Below are 24,202 nucleotides of genomic sequence, written 5' to 3' on the forward strand. Positions count from 1 at the left end.
ACTTTACTAATACTCACGTAATGATCGTGATGAATTGGGATATGGGGCACATGGTGTTCATGATGCAGCAAAGGTACATGATGGTGGATTGGGACCGGGTGGTGGATAGGGATTGGGTGGTGGATCGGGATGGGGTGGTGGATAGCCACAGGGTGGTGGGGGCCGTTATGTTTCTGCAGCTCTTGATGAGACACCGCTGGGTGGTGGTGATGATGATGGTGGAATGGGAAGATGGCCTGACAGGCTGACATCAAGAGGCAAACTGTTAAGATCTGGGAAGGAAAAATCGATAAATAGAGCCATACATATTACTTTTAATGATAAAATTTAACTTGCCTTTACCGTAACATAATGTTGATGTAGCCTTAAATAGTATTATGAAAAATCATAGAACAGCAAAGAAAGTCTTTCTTTTCAGGAATTTAACACTTAGGGGCTGTTTCACCATCCATTGATTAGTGGTAACTGACGGTTAAATGTGATGCCGTCTCCATCTATTCGAACAAAACAAATAGAGACGGCATCACATTTAACCGTCAGTTAACGCTAATCAATGGATGGTGGAACAGCCCCTTAATTTAATTTGGTTTTAAGGGGATTAACTCTTTCAAAATATCACTTAAAACACGTTACGGGAGCATTTAACGATATTAGTCACTGTACACAATATTAAAACGATAAACTTACTTTTAGCAACATCTCAACTAATATGGACACAGATATGCTTTGTCAAATAGATTTGACACAATAATGCACACCATATGAACCGGTTCATTAGCTTATATAGTGGCTTTAATTGTGGGAATTATTGGAGCAAAAAACTATTGATCAATTTCCCAGGGTTTGCAAAGGCCCTATCGTAATATCTGCATTTTGTGTAGCGCATGGTTGCACACATGTTGAGAGGCAATAATTACGTCGAATTAGTGTGATATATTGATATGTATGAACATGCGCTACTTATATACGTAACCAGCACTGTAGCTGCCCGATTTTAGGGTGAAGCCAGACGGCCATAATTTTTTGGATAGCGAGTCGCATATTTGCGGTCGCGTAATTTTATTTTTGTATAATGTTGCAACGTGTGGCGTGTTGTATAAAACCGAATGCAGCGGAACTACGCCACTAAAAATACGCGACTCACAGCTCAAAAAAATGCGCTCGTCTGGCTGCACCTGCATGAAAAAGTCTAACCTTAAATTTTATCATTCCGACAGCAAAGGCGCGAATAAAATTCAACAGATAGGTACACTTTTGGTTTTATTTCAAAAGCACTGTGTTTAACAATATTGCCAACATTAAAATGGCAAATGTGATATTAGGTCATCACGAATTCATTTGGTAGCAAAACTAACGCGAGGTAGACACCATCCATACAAAAACAGAACAGACGTAAGTAGCCACAATGTCACTAAGGGCGGACTAGCGTTTTATTTGCACGTATAAGCTCGTTTTTGGAAGCGCGTGTACACGCGTACAGGTGCGGTTTTGTTTTCTTCGAGCATTGGACTCTCAGGAATGCGTATGCGTTCGGGTTTATCTGGCGCGCATGGCGCATGAAGGCGCGTATGACAAAAATGACAGTACCTTATTCGCGCAGATAAAAACGCTAGTCTGAAACCGCCCGTAGATGTTACTTTTATTCGACATGTCACACGGCACTACTGTACCACTACCATGAGTTTACAGTGACCGTACTCGATAGCGACGGCGTAAATTATTTGTAGCGGCACTGTAAAATTCTCCATACAAATAATTTACGCCGTCGCTATCGAGTACGGCCACTGTAAACTCATGGTAGTGGTACTGTTTGCCAAACTTCTCTGGAGTTTACTTTTAATATGTGGCCCGAGTATGAAAATTTTTTTAGGAATTACAAAAAATATATTTGGAATTGTGTCCACACGTCATGACCAATATAACCAACTTAAGGTAATATACAACATACGGTTTTCACAAGATAACTAAAAAGACTGGCTATAAAGTTTGGCTGTACCTATATGAACAATTCTATATACGATAAATAACCTATTTGTTTGATTACTTGCAGTTAAAGCTCTTTATTAAAGAGAATCAAACAATTTATTTAAAAAACAATTATAAGTTGGTTATATGTAATTAAAAAGTTACATTAATATTACAAAGCCAGTTGGGCTAGGTGCAACAGAAAATTTTACTAAAGTAAGTTGTGAATACAGTAAGGTTTAGACAACCAGTAAATCTGTTTTCAACGTATAGTACCTACCTACGTCTACAACACAGAATCATTAGCTAAATATAACCCAACTTTAGGTAATACGACGACCACATGGCTTAGTGGTTAGAGAACCTGACTACGAAGCTTGAAGTCCCGGGTTCGATTCCCGTGTCGGGGCAGATATTTGAATGAAAAATACGAATGTTTGTTCTCGGGTCTTAGGTGTTTAATATATATTTAAGTTTGTATCTATATCTATATCTATATAATTATCCGATGCTTAGTACCCATAACACAAGCTTACTTTGGGACTAGGTCAATTGGTGTGAATTGTCCCGTGATATTTAGTTATTTTATTTTTATTTAATATACTACAATTGGTTTTCACAAGATATAACTAATATTGTGTAGCAATACACAACATCAATTGTATGGTAGAAAATTAACCAAACTCATTTTGGAAAGATATTGCCTTAGTTATGTAGTCACTTTTTTGATACAAGTTTGATATTTATTTCGTCACAAGTCACAAGTTTGATATTTATTTTGTCACTTATATTATTGAAGGATGAAACAAACAAACTATTATGAATGGGCGCAAATTGAATGAGTAAACTCCAGTCGTGCGTCGGAACTGACAGCTGATACACTCGAACACACATGCTCCCACAAAACACGTACACGCACGTGCACACGCACGGGCATGCTGATTTTCATAAATGAATAAATAATACGTTTTGGCATCTGTTGCTGCTTTGTGTAATCTTTCTACATAGACAAACTTCGCAGTGTCCTTCAAACTGTCATTCCTGTCCGCAAAATCCACACAATTTATCAATTATAACTTCGAAAATATACAGATCCAATAATTTACTAAATATTATTAATAGGACTATACATTAAACATTATTTGACTAATAATTGGTTATTTGTCAGAGATCAATGGTATGTAGTGGAGTGTACGGTCGGACCAGTCCGCTCTACCACTGCGTTGAATCTGAAAAGGAAAAAAGACTACGTTAGATACCGAATATTATGCACACATATCCATGATACAGTTGTCATCACAATCATCGGAGCTATTTAGGTGCTCATGAATATCTTTCTATAAAAACCACCTTATTTTCAAACGGGTGTTCTGGATATTTTTAAGCTGCTAGATAGTTCTGATGTTTACGATAGCGACTGTAGATAATTTACATACAATCGCTTACTCGAACGCAGGCGATTCAGATATTACAGTAAATCATATGAAATTACAGTAAATCTAAGTATACAAGATTGTTGTCGATAAATTTTAGAAGATTTTCACCAAGTTCGTATTGGTTGATTCATTGTCCGAAGTCAAAAACATTTGCAAGATTGAAAAACCTGTATAAGAATATAGACAGGTAAGAATATAGACAGTTTTAACTACTCTGTTGCCGCGACTCCGTCCGCCTAGAATTCGGTTATCGCTATCCCACGGGTACTATGCAATTTTATGGGATAAAAACTGTCCTATGTCCTTCCCCCGGACTCAAATTATCTGTATACCGAATTTCATCTAAATCGGTTCAGCGGTTTAGATATGATGAGATAACAAGCAAAAAAAAAACAAACAGACTTACAAACTTTCGCATTTATGATATTAGTGGGATTTAAAGTACCTACCTACCTACGTACATAGTGTCATATCATACTACATTGAGTTGTTTTGGTCAAAAAGTCTTTTAATAGCTATCTCGCTTTAGTGCAGCGTATTTTAAAAGAAAAATGCAAATTATATGTTGCCCAACTGATCCCATTTATATTGTTTGTACATGTGAAAATGCTGGTGTGATGTGAAAATTCGTCGACAATGCGACGCGAGAGTACGACGCTGGGCCGTTAACGTCTTGTGAGTTGTGACACCGAGCTAATGGCTGGGTTTTAAGTACCTATCCGTTTATAATAAGTATACCTAAGTGGTACTAGGACCATTAATTAGTAAAACGCAATAAAATTTTATTCTGAAACGTCAGTTTAACTGTTACTTTAACGAATAATTTTAGTGATTTCAACCTAGTATTTAGGTAAACCAAGAACTAAAGTATTTTGTTACATAAATTTATTACGGAATCCGTGATTAGATGCAGCTGCAGACGTCATGATCTCGTGTGTAAACGTCTCGTAACAAATATAATATCCAATGTAATTTAACCGTGAATTATTTTATTACTAAGTACCTACATTAAAACTGTCAAAAAAAATCGGCAACAAAAAAGAAGTTTACCTAAATAAAAAATTATTGAGATATTTTTGAAGACTACTTTAATTAGGTCGAGCTTTTTAATCACCCTACTTACTCGCATTTCGTTTGCAAAATGGACTCCAAAAAGAAATTACACAAACTTTTTGGAAATTGTTCATTTAGGAAAAAAGTTAAAAGGTAATTGATGCTAAATGGCCACAGAAATGTTTGCTTGGGATTGGAATATTATGAACTGTCATGTGATATTCGCTACTTGATCTGAGTTAATTAAGTTAGCTTGCGGATTAAATTAAGACATTTACAGGCAATAATTAACATAAATAAACCGCGTAAATAGGTACAATTAGATAGTTATGAAATGTAATTACCAAAACGTGGACCAATTTATTGACCGTAAGTAACAGAAACGAATAAAACTTACGAATTAATTAAACAACGCGCTGCGTCCGCTACCAATAAATAATTTTACGACGTCACACCGTTACAATATTTACAAGGTGAAGCGCGTAAACAGCAATTGGAGAATTGCTATGTTTGGATGTCTTTGTTATTATGTGTAACCTAGTAAGGCGAAGCGAATTGGTCAAGCGTTCTTCGACGGCCCAAACTGATACCAGTACCAAGGCCAAGCGGCATCAACAACGGGTCGATTCATACCCATAACTGGGTTACACTCGATATTCCGTTACGATTACTTACTCCAATTAAACGCGCAAAGAACATTGCGTTATGCTCATAGGCTTATGACTCAGGACTAATATAATAATAAATACACTCATTTCATGGGTTTCATATCCAACTTGCCGTAAGTACTGGGAAGCGAAAGTGGTTCACTAACTTTTCTTGAATATTGTTGAGTAATACGCAGATTACATAAAGCTTAGGCCTCGCGAACTCAAGGGCCGGAATCAGGCCTATTAATAGCCTAAGTATTCCGTGACATGATTTACGAGCATGCGCAACGTTCTAGGCCTGGATTAATACAGGTACTAAGCTAAGCTACGGCATTTTTGAAGCATCCTAGACGAGAGTACTTCAACAGTGCTGTATAAGCAGCATTGACATAGTTTTGGGTTTTATGTTACTCATAATTCATCAAAGCTGGTACGAGTATGCTTATCATGACCATATGTCCTAATTTCAACAGGACCGTACCGCTCTCAGGTACTCTGTTCTGGTGTCCCAAAAAATAACTCGGGGAATCGAAAACGTCCCTTTTTCAGAAAATTGTAACTCGTATATAGTCCAATGTGAATATTCTTGAATGAAAAAAATAATGTAAATAATTTATTTGACTTGTTGATGTCATAAGTTAAACTGTTAACCAAATATGGGTAAATAAATAAATATAGTAAATTATAGGTAATGTTCTGTCACCGACTGTCATTCTGAGAGGAGGCCTGTGCCCAGCAATATAGGCTGGGATGATGATTGAAATGGAGTTTATATGAAGGGTCCACGGAAAGAACATGTCTAGTCACTTTTTTTTGAAAATGAGATTTTAATGCCAAAATGTAGAGCTCAAAAAGTACTATGACTTACCATTGAATTAAATAATCTGAAAACAATATAAAATATTTTTTTTCACTTTTGAATAAATGGTAACCATAGTAATTGTTCGTGATGACTAACTTTCAAACCGCTATAACTCTAAAAGTTGCTTAGGTGACTAGACACTTTCTTTCCGTGGACCCTTCATATAGACCGAGATAAATGATGGTGATGACTAAAACGGAGTCCAAAGTCCTTTAGTGAGACATGCCAAGTCTAGAAAGAAGTGTTACCCATGAGCGTCATCAGCAGTGTAGTGAACGGTGCGGACGTTGCCGTCGGGCTCCACCAGCGTGTACATGCCCTTGACGACGTCGCCGTCGCGCGCCTCGAACTGGGACTTGTGGTCGCCGGTGTGGGGGTCCGACACCGAGTACGTGAAGTGGTATTTTGGAGGAGCCTGGAAAATTTGTTTGGTATAGATAAGTTTATGATAGATTATATCGGCTTCAATCATTCCTGCTAGCTCGTGCTGAGGCACCGACCGACTTCAGACTGGTAGAAAATTATTTTCGTGGTTTTTTGTAGTCGGTTAAGTTTTTTTAAAAAATTTTTTCACGCTTTTTATTGTACTTAAATAATCTAAGATACAATAGTTTAGTAAGGTACAAAAAAGCCGCGGTGGCCTAGTGGTTTGACCTATCACCTCTCAAGCAGAGGGTCGTAGGTTCAAACCCCGGCTCGCACCTCTGAGTTTTTCGAAATTCATGTGCGGAATGACATTTGAAATTTACCACGAGCTTTGCGGTGAAGGAAAACATCGTGAGGAAACCTGCACAAACCTGCGAAGCAATTCAATGGTGCGTGTGAAGTTCCCAATCCGCACTGGGCCCGCGTGGGAACTACGGCCCAAGCCCTCTTGTTCTGAGAGGAGGCCTGTGCCCAGCAGTGGGACGTATATAGACTGGGATGATGATGATGACAATAGTTTAATATCAACTGCTCGTCATTGCACCTTTTACGAAAGATTGCTTTTTCCGATGCTGAGACGTTCATTATTGAGGAGTCCTGGTGCTTCACTACCCGTTTTACCATATGCATTACGAGGAGCATAAGTTGCTTAGCAACTGTGTCAAAGTAATTAAAATTCAACCCCTGAAATACTTGTAATTGAGTAGTAACTCCGATGATCAACTCTGGTATTCATCATCAGTTCCACTTCACCACATGATGATTTTCAAGAGCAAATGCATGAGTTACTACTAAATAAATATATCAAATTTACTATAGGTGTCCCTACAACATTTGAAGAGTTCCCACGATTTCCTTAAGATCCGACCATTAAACCTGATTTGGTGCTTATGGGACCTAATTGAAGACAATCCTAGACGAACGCAAAAAATAATTTCAAATCGGTTCATAAATGACGGAGTTCTGAGGTAACAAACATAAAAAAACATACAACCGAATTGATAACCTCCTCCTTTTTTGAAGTCGGTTAAAATTTTTTTCAATTGGATTTTTGCTGCCTGTACTTTTCAGGATACTGTAATACAAAGAACCGTTATCGTTGGGCCAGACAATGTCCGTAATTCGGTTTCGTCCGCGGCTTAGCTTAGATGCTCTTAGTGCTGCTTAGTACTGTTCATTTTAGGAGATAAAGTATTTATGCTTATTTCTATGCCATGTCGTAGTTTATTTATGTAAGCATAAAATGTCGTCCAAATTCGTACGGTTGTTTACGCGTGATTGAACAACAAACAAACAAACAAAGAAGAAGGAGAAATAAACCAGTAAACAATCAAACTTTGATGTTTATAATATGAATAGGATAGTAGAATAGGCTTTACAATACCTAACATGGTTAGTTGTACATTATGTACCTACATTACGTTAAACTAAGAACCAAACAAATTCAGTAAAGTGGCCGACAAAAACAGGTGTACACTCTACCATTGTTATTATTTGTAGGCACACAAGCGGAATAGGCTATGATTACTATTGTATTGTTTTGTCATGGCCCATTGTATTGCCTTGTTGGCGCGACGTTACCCAATGCACTTGCTATGCGCAAAACAAACCTTACTACCTGGATTATAATAATAATTGTTATAGTTAGTTTTCAGGTCAATGTCCACGCGAGAAGGTGAAATAAAAGAGCGGTCGATCGGTCTGACCAACGCTGCCCAGTGTCTGTCTACGCACTATAAAATGCTTGCGACACGAAATAAAAGATACTTAAAATTGCTTTTTCACTTCTCATGCTCGTAAAGTTCGTGTTTATGCTGTATCTACGCGTCATAAAGTGACTTTTTATGCTCTAGTGCATAAAATAAAATCTACGTCTAAGACCACTTAAGACCAGGTAATCAAGTGTCAATAGCCACAAACAAAAAAAAATCTACATATTTTTCAAATAATTTTTAATTTATATAAAACTAAAATTCAACAAACCAATCATAATAAATAAAAAAAATAGAATTATTATAATAATGCATAAAAAATAAAAGGTACATAGAAAGTGAATTATTGTTTCCACTATTTCCTCGCAATCTAAGTGAAAAGCAGAGTGTAAAACTCGAGCATTTTCCCCTCGACATGTCTATCCATATATGAACGTACAGGAACGTCTTGGGCAAAATGGCTCGTTTTATGCTCTTGTTGTACAATCTACTATTATTTAACACTAGTTGTTAGCCGTGACTCCACCTTTAAAGAATTTGTTTGTCGCTATCCCACGGGAACTATGCTGTTTTTGGGATTAACACTATCCTACGTATGTCCTTCCTAGGTTCTTAAACGATCTCCATACTAAATTTCAAGATACTCAGCGGTATCATTCAGCAGGTATTCAGCGGTTTAAGTGTGGAGAGAACCAACAGACAGACGGACAGAATTATTTCGTATTTATTATGTTAGTAAGAATGGTGTGAAGTGCTCCTTTCACGGTCGCTTCTCGTTAGCATGACGTGGCTATTGAATACTATACACACGTAACTACTATTATAAGATGATTAGCTACCTAAATGCAACCAGATTATCCATATCCTACACGCTATTACGAGGATTATAATTTACAAATGCTTAATAAATTCAAGGACTAATGGGTGTTTCCAGGATGCACACGATAAAGTTGATTGATAACTCTTCATCTTTAACTGATTTTAAGCACCCGTAGATGCTTTAACCTACATTTTGTAGCCGGTGTTTCCAATTTTCTAATTGCTGGCAATATTAGACTTAATAATATTCCAATTATAACATTCACAAAGCCTTTTTTTAGATGTAGGTATCTAATTGTTTAATAAAGCATTTTTTTCGTCTTATTTTAATTATTATGAATTTACGTTTAGCATCAAGATTAAAAGTCCTATACATTTACCTATACATTTAAAAAATCGAACGATTGAACGATAATCAAACATATGTACACACGCACACCTCCATGCACGCGCACTCGCAAACATTTTCATTTATTACTAATAGGATTATACTTACATAGTTATTATAACCAGCTGCATATGTAGCTAAAGGTTGGTAACCTCCATAATCCTGAACACCAGCAGAATAAGCGTCATGGACTTCGTGCTGTCCATAATAACTATCTCCAGTTTCGTAATTTTGCTCATAGATGGGGGCACCAACACCGATATGCCCTTCGAGTTCATCGTGACGAACTACGGTTTGTGATGAAGTGGCGTCTAAACCTATGTAGCCTGCATGGCATACAGCTGCTACCACACTGAACAGCACTACCTGAAAAACAACAGGATTTTGTTAACTCTCGCTAACTCTCTTCGCTAACTCTAGTAAAAAGAAACTGCTTCATATAATCACTGCACATAAGAGTCTTTGCTATACTACACCAAATTTTAAGAATTAGAGGCGACACTTCACAAATTATAACTTTATCGCGATTATAGGATAAAATAGAACAATGGATGTTTTGTTGACCTACTTTGAGGCACATCACGCTGATGTCTTGATTCGAAGGTGTCAGTATAATGATACGGTGGGTGAGTATGTTGGTTTTTATACTGGTATCTATTTGTAATAATATACTTAGCTACTTGTGACTGAAGCGCAGTCTCGGTAGAGTGCATCTGCTTCCAGAGGTAAAGCACTGAGGTTCGTTTTAGTACGCCTTAAAAATACTTTCGATAAACTATTTTTGTTATCGTACAAAATATTTTAGTAAACAACGGGACAGATTTGTCCGGATTTGTAGAAGCCTTAACGTAATTATTGGAAATGCCTGCTGGCTTTTCAAAAATATTCTGGAATTCAAATTCTAAATCTAATGGTTTATGCATACGAAGCCTTGGGAAAAGGCTATTATGATACAATCCTGAAGTTATAATTAATGTGCCAAACCTAATATTACGAGTCACGCGAGCTGCAAGACCGCGGGTAAACGATGAAACCAAACCATGACTATAATGTCCTAAAATGTTACGTATAGAAATGTTATATATAGTGTTTGATTAAAACAGCAACATATTGAAAGATAAAAGCACTTCCAGTTATATGGTAGGATAAGGCACACTAAATATACATTTAAAATGTTGAGCAGCCCTGTCAATCTAACGAATACCTAGTCCTCGTTTGGCTATTTTGTGGACTGCCCTTGTTGTTTCGACACCTTGTTTCATCATTGAGCGCATCCTCGTAAAGCATTATTTAAAGTGTAATTAAAAACTTATAAAGCAGTTGTAAGAGTTTAGTTCAGCGCAAACTTTGTTCATTTGGGGTTAGTTGAATTAGTGTCCTGTGATATTTATATAATTAAATGGAAAATTTAATCGAAACCACTCATTAACTCATAAGATAAGCTCTAAGTTGTTTCTGAGATCTCCGATACAACTAAATGCCATAAACTTGGGTTTCAGCCCGAAAGAGTAAATTCGGCCATTGGGATTAACTTGGTCTGGCTGGACTGGTTTTATTATTGCATCTATTGGCACATTGCCATATGGTTGGTTTTTGTGTTCTATTAGATCCTGCTATATATGGTTTTCATATGAACCAAAGTTAGCCTCTTTTGGGTAAAGTACGTTGCCCAGGTTTACAAGAATTGCTCGACTATTACGTAGTTTAAATTAGGAATTCGTGTCATCAATGGAAGTACCTACGACTATAAAGAGTAGAATTAAAATTAACTATCGATTTTTTTTAGGTAAAATGCTTGAATATCTAGTACTTACAGCAACATTTTTTTATGGACAATTTTAATTCCTCTTTCAACCATTTTCTGTTTATTATTTTATTTATTTTCCGACTTTATGCATGCAAACATAGATATAACAATACTAAAATATGACAATACTAAATGTCTTGCATTCAATATTATTTAGCAGTTTCCAAGCTAGTTTCTAATACCAAAATGATCGTGTGATCGATCGGAATTTTAGGCATGCGAAATAATGTCGTATTACAAATCTCGAACAATGACACAAATACATTAAGCTGGTGACCAATAATGCTCGAGCACGAAGCTTGCCGCACGATTGTCTTATATCTTATCCACGTATATATGTCATTGCATTGTTTCAACTTTAATACTAAAAAGTGCACCCAGTAGCTTTATGTCACTATCCTTCTCTCCGATTACATCTAAATACCTATAATATGATATAAAAAATATATCGATCAGTTTATTACATTTTTCCGGACAGCCCAGTATTTGGAGAACTTGACTGCGAAGTCTGAAGTCCCAGGTTCGATCCCTGATCGGGCAGATATTATGTATGAAAAATACGAATGTTTCTTTTCGAGTCTGCTTGTTTAATAAGTATTTAAAAATGTATCTGTCAACGCAGGTATCTCGTGTGCTTGAATCCCTCACTGCTCTCAGGATTCTAACCTAGAATCACTCGCTACGCTCGTGATTCAATTATAGAATCCTTCGCTTGCTCGGGATTCAAATTCAACACTCGTAGCAAAAAACAACTTTGCTCTCCGTCTTTGCTCTCTTTATGTACCTTGATTGAAATTAATGGTTCTCTCTCTGTCACTTAGTTTGTTTTGACATGAGTCATGGTCAATGAATGGAGGGTGGTCGATTCTACATGATAGCTAAACAACCAATGTGTCTAATTCAATAAATCCCTTTTACTTTCCTTTTTGAACAATATTTACTTATAAGATGTTGTCCGCGACTCTATCCAAGTAGAATTCGTTTATCCTATCCCGCGGGAACTATGCAATTTTCCGGGATAAAAACTATTCAATGGCCTTCCCCAGGACTCAAATTCACCCACTGTGTAGCAACACATGCTGAGTGGAGGCCCTTTTTCGGTGACTACTGGTGTCACCAGCATTACGATGTTTTTTGTTGTATTTTATAGCTCTATTGTTTAACTTAAGTTGAATTGTTTGGTGGTGGTACTGTTGGACCCGTAAATAAACCATTTTTACCCGACTGCGAAGAAGGAGGGTTATGTGTTTGACGCGTATGTATGTATGTAAGTATGTATGTATGTCTATTCCTATGTCCTCTCGTAACTACTCAACGGCTTAACCGATTTTCATAAATTATACGTCATTGGATTCGTCTTAATGACGCGAGTGACACTGGGTACATTTAATTCTTAAAAATCAAAATGGCGGATTTTTGGCGTCAAATTGTAAGTTTTCAAAAAATGTTTTTTATTCAAACCTATCAAGTGGGGTATCAAATGAACGCTAATAATTAGCCCATTCTAAAAATATATGGGTTATAACCGTTAATATACCATTTTCACAGAAAAGTGTGAAATAAAACAATAAATTAAAAAATCTAAAAACCCGACTGCCTTATAAAATACTAAATTTAGGTGAATATTTTTGAGCGTCACGATTTAAATGGGTCCCGACTGTTGAACTTTAAGTTAGCTACTGAACAAAGTTCTAGCCCACTAGGCTTGTTATCTTTTTTTTTGTATTTTTTAAGGCAGTCGGGTTTTTAGATTTTTTAATTTATTGTTTAATTTTTTTCTTTATTGCTTTCAAACTACACCGGGTATACCGGAGGTATACCGAATTTCATCTAAATCATTTCAGCGGTTTAGACGTGAAGTGGTAACAAACAAACAGACTTACAAGCTGTCGCATTTATAATATTAGTGGGCTGTCAATCAACCCGTGGATTATATTTAAGTGTAAGCGGACTCCGCAATCCAATTTCACTTTCGCACCCATCGATACGAGTAAACCAGAAAGTGAAAATAACACACCAGTCGGTCAGCCGGTCAGCGCGCGCTATTCTTACGTCTCGCGATGGTATCTCTAGTCCAAGGTCGTTGGAGCAGTTGGAACCTCTTGCAATACGAACGGAGGTGATTTAGGAGATTAGTTCCTACCAGAGCAAACAGCTTGTAAAAGTCTGCAAAGGTAATAGTAAATTATTTAATATAATGGTAAATTAAAAAGAAATGCAATGTTTAAAGTCGCCAAGTCTTACAACGAAGGTCTTAGTAGAAATCAAAATTTGTTTTGCAAAAAATACTAAAAGAAAATTATGAATAAAATTAACAGTTATTGAATGAATTTTTTTTTTTTTTAATGCGACTGGATGGCAAATAAGCATGTGGGTCTCTGATGGTAAGAGATACGCCATAAACATCTGCAACACCAGGGGTATTGCAGAATGCGTTGCCACCTAGAGGCTAAGATGGGATACCTCAAGTGCCAGTAATTGCACCGGCTGTCTTACTCGCCGAAAGCATGCTTCACGGCAGGATTAGCGAGCAAGATGGTGCAATCCGGCGGACCTTGCACAAGGTCCTACCACCTGCAAAATGAATGAAATTAAATAGAATTTGTTTTAATGTAGCTGAATTGAATAATAAGCCTATTTCAAATTAGATCCATGTCAAAAATGTATTATGGCAAAGCATAGTCCATTAGCTGCGTTACCCAGAACACGAGAAGTTAGCTACGTAAACTAGTGCTGAAACGTGATCACTAAAACGTTAGCCAGATTTGAATACATTATTTTGAAATCCTGTTGCAAGTAGGGTAATTATCAATGGCCTCCAAATTTGAATTTGCATTGAAAAGACAAGACGATGCACTGCACTAGATAACAAAAGCAACGATTTGTTAAAACGCTTCCTAAAAGTTTATCTTCGCTTGTTTTCAGTTGCTCTCAGCTAACAATTTAGAGAAGTTATAACTTGTTATGTACACGTTATTTTGAAAGAAAACATTTATTTCTTACAAATAATTAAACAGAAAGAAACTATCACGATATGGTTTTAACTCAGCATGATGCTAGCTAGCTTAAGCTATTATAAAGAGTAATAAAAAAGCTGATATTTCAATCAGGCAGTCATTGGTAATTAATATAAATAACGACCTTTATCTTGAGTTCGATGACGATGTTGATGAATTGGTAATGTTGTACCTATCACTATAGTTCCTAGTACAAATACTTATTATCATACAAGTAAAAGATATTGAAGTTTTGTTGCTGGCTTTAGAGTTGAAGTCGGAATATTTTGGGGGACTAGATACTTGGAGGAAAACCCTCGTGCACTCGTGTAATAGTAGATTGGTAAATAAGGGTTGTATGTAAGTGATCAATTACACCCAAGATATTTAGTCGCACGAGCGAGCAAAGCGAGCTTATTATATAGTAATCGGGTGAAATTGATCATTTACATTCGAGTCGAATACTCTACTTTTCATCACAAATGCGAGGAAATAAAGAAAAACCTCTATAAATGTATATGCAATTTGTAAATGAGCGGAAGAAAATGTATCGCGCCAAACCGTCTTTTGTTTTTTTTAAATGGCCTCGCGCTCTTTGGTTTTGGCACATTCAACCAGCACTGGCCAGCAGCATTATGCCAGCATGGAGGTTTGGAGGTAAGTATTACGTATTACAATTTCCTTATTTACTATTTCGTGGATACAAAGGAGCACCATTCGATTTTTAAAGTTACTTACATCCCTGAAGATGTAAATCGAATTTACAACACGGATTTTAAGTTAAACGCAATCTATTTTCAGAGCGCGCGGTTTTTTCTTTTCTTTTATTGTTTATAAAGTGAAGCTTTAAAAGCTTACATATTTAGCCAAGAGTTTCAAAAATGAAAAGTATTTTAAAATTAATTGGACTATGCTTAAAAAGAATTAATTCTTAATATAATTAAATAGATTCATATGCGTAGGTAATCATTAATTGTTTCACGAAACAAATCGTGTATTTTTTTATATTTTTGCACAGTTGTCATTTTGAGGTTATTTCCACGCCCTAAAATTCAGCTATTCACAAACACCGTGTTGGCTGTTTAGGGATTTCCAACGTAATTTAAAAAAAATACTTTAATCCCTAGAGAATAAAAAGGAGCTTTAGTCCCGATATGCAGAGACTGAAGTAACATTTTAAGAGCATGAGAAGTGAAAAGAAATATTGTTTTTATAGAAACATTATTTCAGTCGAATTGCTAAGTATGTGGTATTCAGTGTATTTGTACACTGCATAATCCACGTGGGGCAGTAATGACTAGGTTCTAGCGCCATTTCGCAAGCTAACCTTTGTCGGTTTGTGTACCTATCCCGACAATCGTGGCAATTTGGATCATTACCACTTACACTCATATTGTGATTTGTTTGTAGGTTTGCAAATTGGAAGTCGTTAGTCTGTGATTGCGTTTAAATTGGCGTTATAAAATGGGTCCGATGTTGGGATGTGTCATACGTGTCATTGACGCAAAGGTTAGTGGCAGAAACTTCGGCCACTTCTTTGTAATCTTGGAATGAGTAAAACTGATACAAAAATTAGGAATTATAGTATTATGCGACTGAATTTCAAATATCGTACCTACGGCAGTACAAAGGCATAATTGTCTGTAAAACGAAATCCCTATGAGTAAAAAAAAATATTTGAATATTAACATTAAATAAGTATAGCACCTCTATGTGTTTCGTTTCGTGTTTAATTTGTCACTTATTTTTCTAGAAGCCGGCAAAGCGTTTGCAATTTATTTAATATTAGGTACTTATATGAATCGATGGGCCTCTTCAATAACCTTCTCATCTTCTTTGAAGGTTAGATTCAGATCAGATGAGATTTCTAAGATCAAACCAAAATAAAAAAGCCTACACACATTCATTCATAAACATAAAACCCACATATAAGTAACAATAATTACTCGCTATCATAATAAAGTTTTTCTAGGCCGCTGCGCATACGTAGTAGCAGTATAATATTTCGCAAGTTCCCATATAATGTGCTGTAATTATCTCACCGAAACTTCAAAGTCAGCTCGCGCCTTGCCCGCACGCAACCACGCATGTTTCTGTGTAACTACTTAGACAAATTATTCTAATGGTACAGCTCACCGTTCAAGGTCAAAGTTTAATTGTAACTGCCACCTATCTTGATTGGTTGAATGCTGAAATAATGAGAAATTGTAAGAACTAAGCAGACACGTGATTAATTCTGCGTACTTATATTGTACGTTGTGAGTATAGTGCATTATTGCGCCCTCTAATGTTTATTTAAAAATATTGTACTGCGCATGTGTAGGTAGGTACCAACAGTTCTTTAAAAGTAACCACTCATTAATAAATTGTATGTGAAACATATCTGTGATGCCGTCTCTGTTTGTTTTTTCCAAATAAATAAAGATGGCGTGACATTTATCTGTCACATAAAACCTGTGAAATTGACCCTTAGACTCGAAAGCGTAATGACGAGTGTCCAATTAGAAAGAGTCTGTTGACGTATGTGGTCCTAGAAACGGTCTTCGGAAATCTCGGTTGGGGTAAGAAAGGATTGAAAGTTGACGGAGAGTACCTATCTGAGTCACCTTCACTTTGCAAACGATACTAAAAGAAAAGTTCTAGAACTATTTATTAATTATTAATACGTTCTTACGTACGAGCTGACAGAACGAACCTACCTAATAAAGTAGGCTTGTGCATAAATGTTTCAAAAATCAAAATATTTTCGATATGATGTACAGTCAAGGAATTTAATATGTACTTCAGATGTCAGAAAAACGAATTTGTTAATAAGTATGCGACTTCGGTCAATTGTTTTGATAAAAATAATTGGGCTCTGAAGAAGATAATGAAAAATAACTACAAAAATAACTATTATTATCCCTCAATGGCATATAGCTTTTCGTAGCACTTCCTTGCTTTACGTAAGGCTGTCAAAATTGGTCTTTAAGAAGAAGTGAAAAGGACCTAGATTTGCAGTGTAGACCTCCAAGTTTACAAGTCAAACAATTTTACTTGGACGATTTCTTTTTATTTAACTTATTCGCTTGGCTGTTGGGATTATAAACTTAATATTACTTTACGCTAGTAATATTAAGTTTATGGTTGGGATATAATTGATCTTCTAGACTCTCGTGTTCGATCGTTTTATTTTAAAAATAGAACTAGATTGCCAGTTCTAAACCGATGGAACAACAAAGAGTTTAACAAGATAATATAGTTGTAACATGTTGTAATGAACTTGAACTTTTATAATAATTGTATGGAGGGTTTCAACGGACAAATACGACAAAGTACTGTTCAGCAGCTGAGTATTTATTTACAATTGAGTATAAAATCACATTTCATCACATCATTATGCACACATAAATATCACAATCATCAGTCATCCATCACGAGAGTAAAGCTAGGTCGTTGTTTAGTAGTGGAGACCATGATGGCCATGGGCGAGCGGGGCCACGGCGTAATGGGCCAGGGGGCGGCGTGGACCACGGGCGCGTGCACCACGGGGGCGGGGTGGTGGCCGGGGGTCTTGTGGACGACAGCGTTGAAACTGAAAATGAAAAAAATGACGATCAAGAATTTGAAATATAAAAAGAACTTACGCAAGCTGAAAACAAATGACTGCTGAACATTCGGAAACTAAAAGTCCGTGTATAGTCAATCGGCCATTTTACAAACGTGACAAGATGTTTGCGTTGGTACAGGTAATAAATGAGAATCGTCTGTGAGTAAAAACAAATGTATTGGCTTACCCGTGGTGGTCGTCAGCGGTGTACTCTACTTTGCGCACTGAACCGTCGGGCTCGACCAGGGAGTAGCTGCCGTGCACGGCGCCACCGTCGCGGCTCTCGTGCTGGGTCTTGTGGTCGCCGGTGTGGGGGTCAGCCACGGAGTAAGCGTAGTCATATTTAGGGTGGGACTGGAATACCGAGGTTATATTTAAGAACAATTATCCATAGTAAAGAAGCACACAGGATTTTGAACAAAACTACACTGTAGTTAGAGGATAATAATGTCTGTGGTTTTGACTTCCTGAGCAAAACTATTTACAAAGATAAACAAATAGTGGCATAATAAGTTCATTGTATATTTATTTGTTTCTATTATATGAAATAAAAAAAAACTGCTGTACTTGTGTCTTAAATTAGTACCGTCAGTAGTACCCATTCAAAAGTGGCCTTCTTGAAAAAATCTTGAGATTGTATAACACAGACTCCTTTGTTCTCGTTAACCATAAAATAGAATACGTACATATTCGTGGCCATGACCGAGAGCGAGGGGGGCAGCGTGTACAAGGGGGGCAGCGTGGACCACGGGAGCGGCGTGGACGACGGGGGCATAGTGCGCCGGGGCGGCGTAGTGAGCCGGGGCGGCGTAGTGAGCCGGGGCGTAGTGGACCGGGGCGTCGTGACGGACGATGCTTTGCGACGACACGGCGCTGTGGTGAAGCGGCAGCAGACCGGCGTTGGCGGCGGCCAACACGGCGCTAAGGGCGACCACCTGGCGATAAAAATCATATTAAGAATGGCAATGGGAGAAGGCACGAAAGAATAGTTATTTGTGTCACAAGGGAGCAAAATGGTGTATTTACGGCGAGGGCGTACATTGAATCCAGAATGTAGCGAAGGATTCTACAATAGAATCCTGAGCGTAGCGAGGGATTCTAAAGTAGAATCCTGAGCGTAATGAGGGATTCAAGTGTTAACGCCCAAGATGAAAATAATTTTGCTCCCGAGTGGCTCATACAACTTTTAACATCTTTTCAAACTTGAAAAAAAGAATTCTAAATATTATTAAAGAACAACCAGCATAGAAAATAGCATGGCTTTACAATTATCAACTTCAAAAAATAGCATTTGCAATAAAACACTTAGAAAAGCCTTGAACAGAAAAGTTGAACTTTGCTCCCTCTCGTCAGGGAGGAAAAGTTACTTTTCTGAAGGAGAGGTGTGAAAAAATAATTGATGGGTCTATTGGAGATATGTGCCCATTTGGAAGGGATCAGGTTTCCACAGGTTATGATGGCAGTTTTTGGCAAATAGGGAACGTTGGCAAGGCTTCTTAGTATTTAGCTAGAACTTCTTTTGATTACTAAGGTATTTATGTAAACTTTGTATTCCTAGCTGGCTTTAAATATTATGCATTCAGAAAAAAACATAGATTTTGTATTTCGAACACTGAATCTAAGGGATAGGAAACGATTTTTTAAAATGTTTTCGTGGCTAATGTTACTAGGTATGTGAGGATTTAATTAAGAATATTGATATTTTATTCCCAGAAAATACCAGACTTACTTTGGTGAACATTTTGCACTAGTAATAAGAGCAGGTGACTGATACCATTATCGGTCCGGAGTGTGACTTTTATATGAAAAGCAAAACGGAGCCGTTGTCCTACGGAGTGGGGAGTGCGGTCACTCCAGTTCCGTAACTTTGACACCGCGAGGTCGCTACTCGCATACCTTCGATAATTCACCGCCCTCCCACCGCTGTGGCGCCCTCCAGCGACACTACGAGTACAAGCAATTATTGTCTACCGGACCAATGTTGCATGAGTAACGACGATGGTTGAACCAGTTTTAATTGTGAAGCCCTTTCATTAAATTGATTTCTTCATTGCTATTGACCACCCACTTTAATAGCCACAAGTTTTTTTCTAATGACAGACTGAATTAGAATTTCGATAGTGTGGACATGGGCGATGGTGATTGCTTTCCATCAGGTGACCACTGTTTGCCCCCTGTCTTATAAAAAAGGCACAGAAGATCTGGGTATAGTTACCTTTAATAAAGTTAAACTCTCAACTGCATTAGCATCAATATAAGGAATACAGAGCCCCTACAAAAAGCGTAAAATTTTTAATTTTTGTCAATTAAAATAGTAGGTACAAAAAACATCGATGTACTTTTAATTATAAGGTCTGAAACTTTCAATTGTTCACCTTACATTTTACAAACACAATTAAATATTTAGGTCAAAGTCAAGAGACAGCACCGATATGCATTTAAACTATTCTTACACATAGAGGCCAAAAGCTTGCAATAATCGTAAAAGTTGTAAAAGTTTGAGATGAGCCGCGAACTTTACAAATAATTTGTACTTATAATCGGACACGAGGCTGCACAAAGTGGTCTTTTACTGAAGGTTGAAGGTAACACTGAAATGTTCTAAGTACCTAACAGTTTGTATTGTGATATAGTCCATTGACTATTTTGGAAAACTGTAAGACTAACTAAACTCTCCTAACAAGAAGTGATACAATGATCGTCTATGGCATCAGATGCTCTCTTTAACGGACATCACGCTGCGTTCCTCTCAATTGGACAACTTAATCACTTTTAGAAGCATTTTAATAGACTAAGGGGCTGTTTCACCATCCATTGATTAGTGTTAACTGGCGGTTAGGTGTGATGCCGTCTCTATTTGGTTTGTTCAAATAGACGGAGACGGCAGCACATTTAACCATCGGTTAACGCTAGCTAGTCGATAAGCGTTAACTGGCTGTGATGCCGTCTCCATCTATTCAGCCCCTTAGTAAACTAAATACTGGTCTAAACTAAATGTGGAAGTGTCACTGGTGTAATTGTTTCAAATTTTCTTTTCTTAGATATTAGCGCTTCGTACCTCAAAAAGGAAAAGCAGAACCCTCATAGGATCATTAATGCCTTTCTGTCCATGTTCAGCAGTCGATTTGTTCCGAAGCTACTGGATCGACTGAGTTGAAATTTGACGCACTGGCAGATTAGTAAATAATTGAATTTTAAACAAGGAGACTATTTTTGGAGGGTGAATTAAAAAAGTAAAAAGAAACACTATCGTGTCATCAAGTTTGCAAACTATATCGTGTTCGCAAAAATTTATTATTCCCAACATTCACGAAACTACAGTGCCGGAAATTTTTAAAAGACGCTTTAGAGGAAATCCCCGATGCGCGACTCGCACTTGGCCAATTTTATTTCTTATACTAAGTATAGCTAACAGTTTCAGAATAGTTTGTTATTTCGACTCCAAGTGGCTAATGCTTCAAGAATAGAAAGTCGATACTGAAATAGTCTACGTAATTAAAAATACGTATGCTACCATAGCATTGGTCCCTATTTCTGAAACAGTTAAGAATAGCAATACATTGTTATTGCGACAATCTTATATCGAATGAACTGCGTCTTAATTTTAACCACACGCGGTTAGCAGGCGAAGCATACGGCGCCTGCATTAGGTAGATATTTAATTACTTAACCGATGCTCGTAACGTGATCACAGGGAGGCGATATCATAAATTTGGTGTTGCAACGAGAACGCAGTTGATTTAGTTTTAATAGCCCACAAAAAGTTCATTGTTTATTAAAATTAAACTCCACACACACACACACACACACACACAAAAAACATCACGCCTGTATTCCCAAATGGGGTAGGAGAGCACACGAAACGTTACCGCTTCGGAGCCACTTTTAGCAATTTTGGGTTTTAAGTTATTAAGTTTGACAAAAACGGTACAATAGTGACAGACAGGTAAACTCCATTTTGTACAAAACATCGCTAAGGGCAAATTTACGACCAGTAGCGTCATTTAGCTTTTATAAGAGTATTATTAATTGAACGCCACTTGATTTGAACCATTTACACAATGAGGGTTTTTACAGAGGCGAAATATCGCTAGATGGCGTTAGTATTGTGAGGTCCGTTTGACGTTTGCTCGTGATTGGTTATAGTACACTAGCTGTTGCCCGCGGCTTCGCTCGCGTTAAATATGGGGTAACACAGATCATTTACTTTCTATGATCTTTATTTTCGTATTTTAATTGATTTTTCGGAGGATTATATTTAAAACTACACTGTCCGCGATTGAATTGAAACAGGCTTCTATTATTTCGGGTATCGATTTTTAAAAAGCTTTTACTGATAGTTTTTTTTAAATCCGCTCAGTTTTTCCAGAGACTCCCCAAACAACCAAGAAGCAGACAAATTTAAATATTTCCTTTTCCCATGGGAATTTCGAAAAATCCTTACTTAGTGCACTCCTATGATACTTTATCTACATGTGTGCCAAATTTAGGTCTGTCAGCCTGTCCTGTCACAGTATACTGTTTTACAGGTATGGATAAATTTGTTACGTAATGAGTTGATTGGTTTGGCGTAGGTACTTAATGTGTCCTCCTAACAGTTAAGGAGTTATACCTTCATCATCAGCTCACCTGAATAACCAGAAAGAATACAACTAAAGGTCTACCTATACGTGCATATGATGTTTAAAGAAACTTCCTCTAACTCCTAACCCTTAAGGAGTTTAACCTTCCATCATCAGCTCATCAACATGAGATGATGTCTGTCAGACGCAAATACTTAAATAACTCGAGATAATTATATAAAAAAGTAATGCGTGCCTACAAAATTTGAGGGTTGCCCTCGATGTCCCTGAGATTCCGTCATCAGATTCTGATTTGGTGACAATGGGACTACCTCAGGAGTAGATATTATTTCGAATAAAAAATTATTTAAAAAATCGGTCCACAATTGAGCGAGAAATCGGTGAACTAACATAAATAAATATATATAGCGGAATGCATAACCTCCTCATTTTTTTGAAGTCGGTTAAAGAGCTTTTTGCAGCATACGTGCAGTATAAAATTTTGATATTTTAGCTTTCTACAACCAGTAAAACGCAAAATCCTGTTTTTTTCCGTTCCCATAAAAAAAAGGGAAATGCTCTGTTAATGCTCCCCTACACTCCCCAAGGAACACACTTGCCAAGTTTCAGCTATCTACGACCAGTAAAAAGAAAAATCCCGTTTTTCCCTGTTCTCGTGTGAATTTTGGACAGTCCTCTCTCAGTGCTCCTCTACATTGCCGAATTTCAGCATTCTACCAGTAAAACGAAAAGTCCAATTTTTTCCCTTTCCCGTGACAATTTCGGCAAATTATCTCTTAATCGTTCCACAATAATACTAATGCTGTTTAATGTAAAATTGCAATAATACCAACGAATAATCCTGTTTTTTCCCGTTAACGTCAGAATTTCGGGAAATCTTTTTGTAGTGCTCCCCTACACCTCCCCAAGGAACCTAAATGCCAAATTTGAGTTTTCTGCGATCAGTAAAACGAAATATCCCGTATTTTCCCGTTCCCGTTGGAATTTTGGAAAATCCTCTCTTAACGCTCTTCTACAATCCCCAAGCAACCTACATGCCGAATTTCAGCTTTCTAGGACCATTAAAATGAAAGATCCTGTTTTTTCCCTTTCCCGTGGGAATTTCGGGAAATTATTTCTTAATGGTTTTCTTCACTTCTCAAGCAACTTACATGCCAAATTGCAGCCTTCTGCGACCAGTAAAACGAAAAATCCCATTTTCCCGTTCCCGTCAGAAATTCGGGAAATCCTTTTGTAGTGTTCCCCTACACTCCTCAAGGAACCTAAGTATATGCAAAATATCAGTTTTCTCGGACCAGTAAAATGAAAAATCGATCCCGTTAAACAGAATATAAATCCCGTTTTTTCCTTATCCCGTGGGAATTTCCCAAAATCCTTAAAACTTTTTTACTATTATAATCACCTACTTCTATGACAAATTTGAAGAGTCTAGTTATTATAGTTCATAGAATTCAGTTAAACTGAATATATAAATCCCGTTTTTTCCTTATCCCTTGGGAATTTCCAAAAATCCTGAAATAGATGTTTTAATTAATGTAATACCTACTTGTGAATCAAATTTGAAGTCTATTTATTACAGTTACTGAGATAGGGTCACTCGGAATCGAATATATAAATCCCGTTTTTTCCCGTTACCGTTAGAATTTCCAAAAATCCTTCCTTAGTGGATGCCTACATTGTATAAGGTATCTATGTGCAAAATTTCAAGTCTCTAGGTCCAGTGGTTTCGGCTGTGCGTTGATATATCAACGATTGGTTTTTGATTGACTTTGTCACCACATTACCCCCTTTTAGGGGTTGAATTCTCAAAAAACCTGAAACACGTGTTTACTTATTTATTGTTAACAATACTCCTGTGAAGTTTCGAAAAAAATAGTCTAACTAATCTTGTTTCCCCATACTAACTTTGGACCCCC

The 24,202-nt window shown here is 37.1% G+C and overlaps 1 protein-coding gene across 1 annotated transcript; it reads right to left on the reverse strand.

Moving 5' to 3' along the window:
- Positions 1-2,727: 2,727 nt before the first annotated feature.
- Positions 2,728-19,505, reverse strand: LOC141433710 (uncharacterized; the record flags this gene model as incomplete). Its single annotated transcript, XM_074095805.1, is given in 9 exon segments — positions 2,728-3,194; positions 6,215-6,381; positions 9,420-9,673; positions 9,876-9,965; positions 13,171-13,284; positions 17,519-17,688; positions 17,891-18,057; positions 18,390-18,638; positions 19,433-19,505. Coding segments are annotated over 9 exon segments (1,281 nt in total). The 5' UTR covers positions 19,445-19,505.
- Positions 19,506-24,202: the final 4,697 nt, after the last annotated feature.

The sequence above is a fragment of the Choristoneura fumiferana genome, chromosome 12 (assembly GCF_025370935.1).
Source record: "Choristoneura fumiferana chromosome 12, NRCan_CFum_1, whole genome shotgun sequence".
NCBI lineage: Eukaryota > Metazoa > Arthropoda > Insecta > Lepidoptera > Tortricidae > Choristoneura > Choristoneura fumiferana.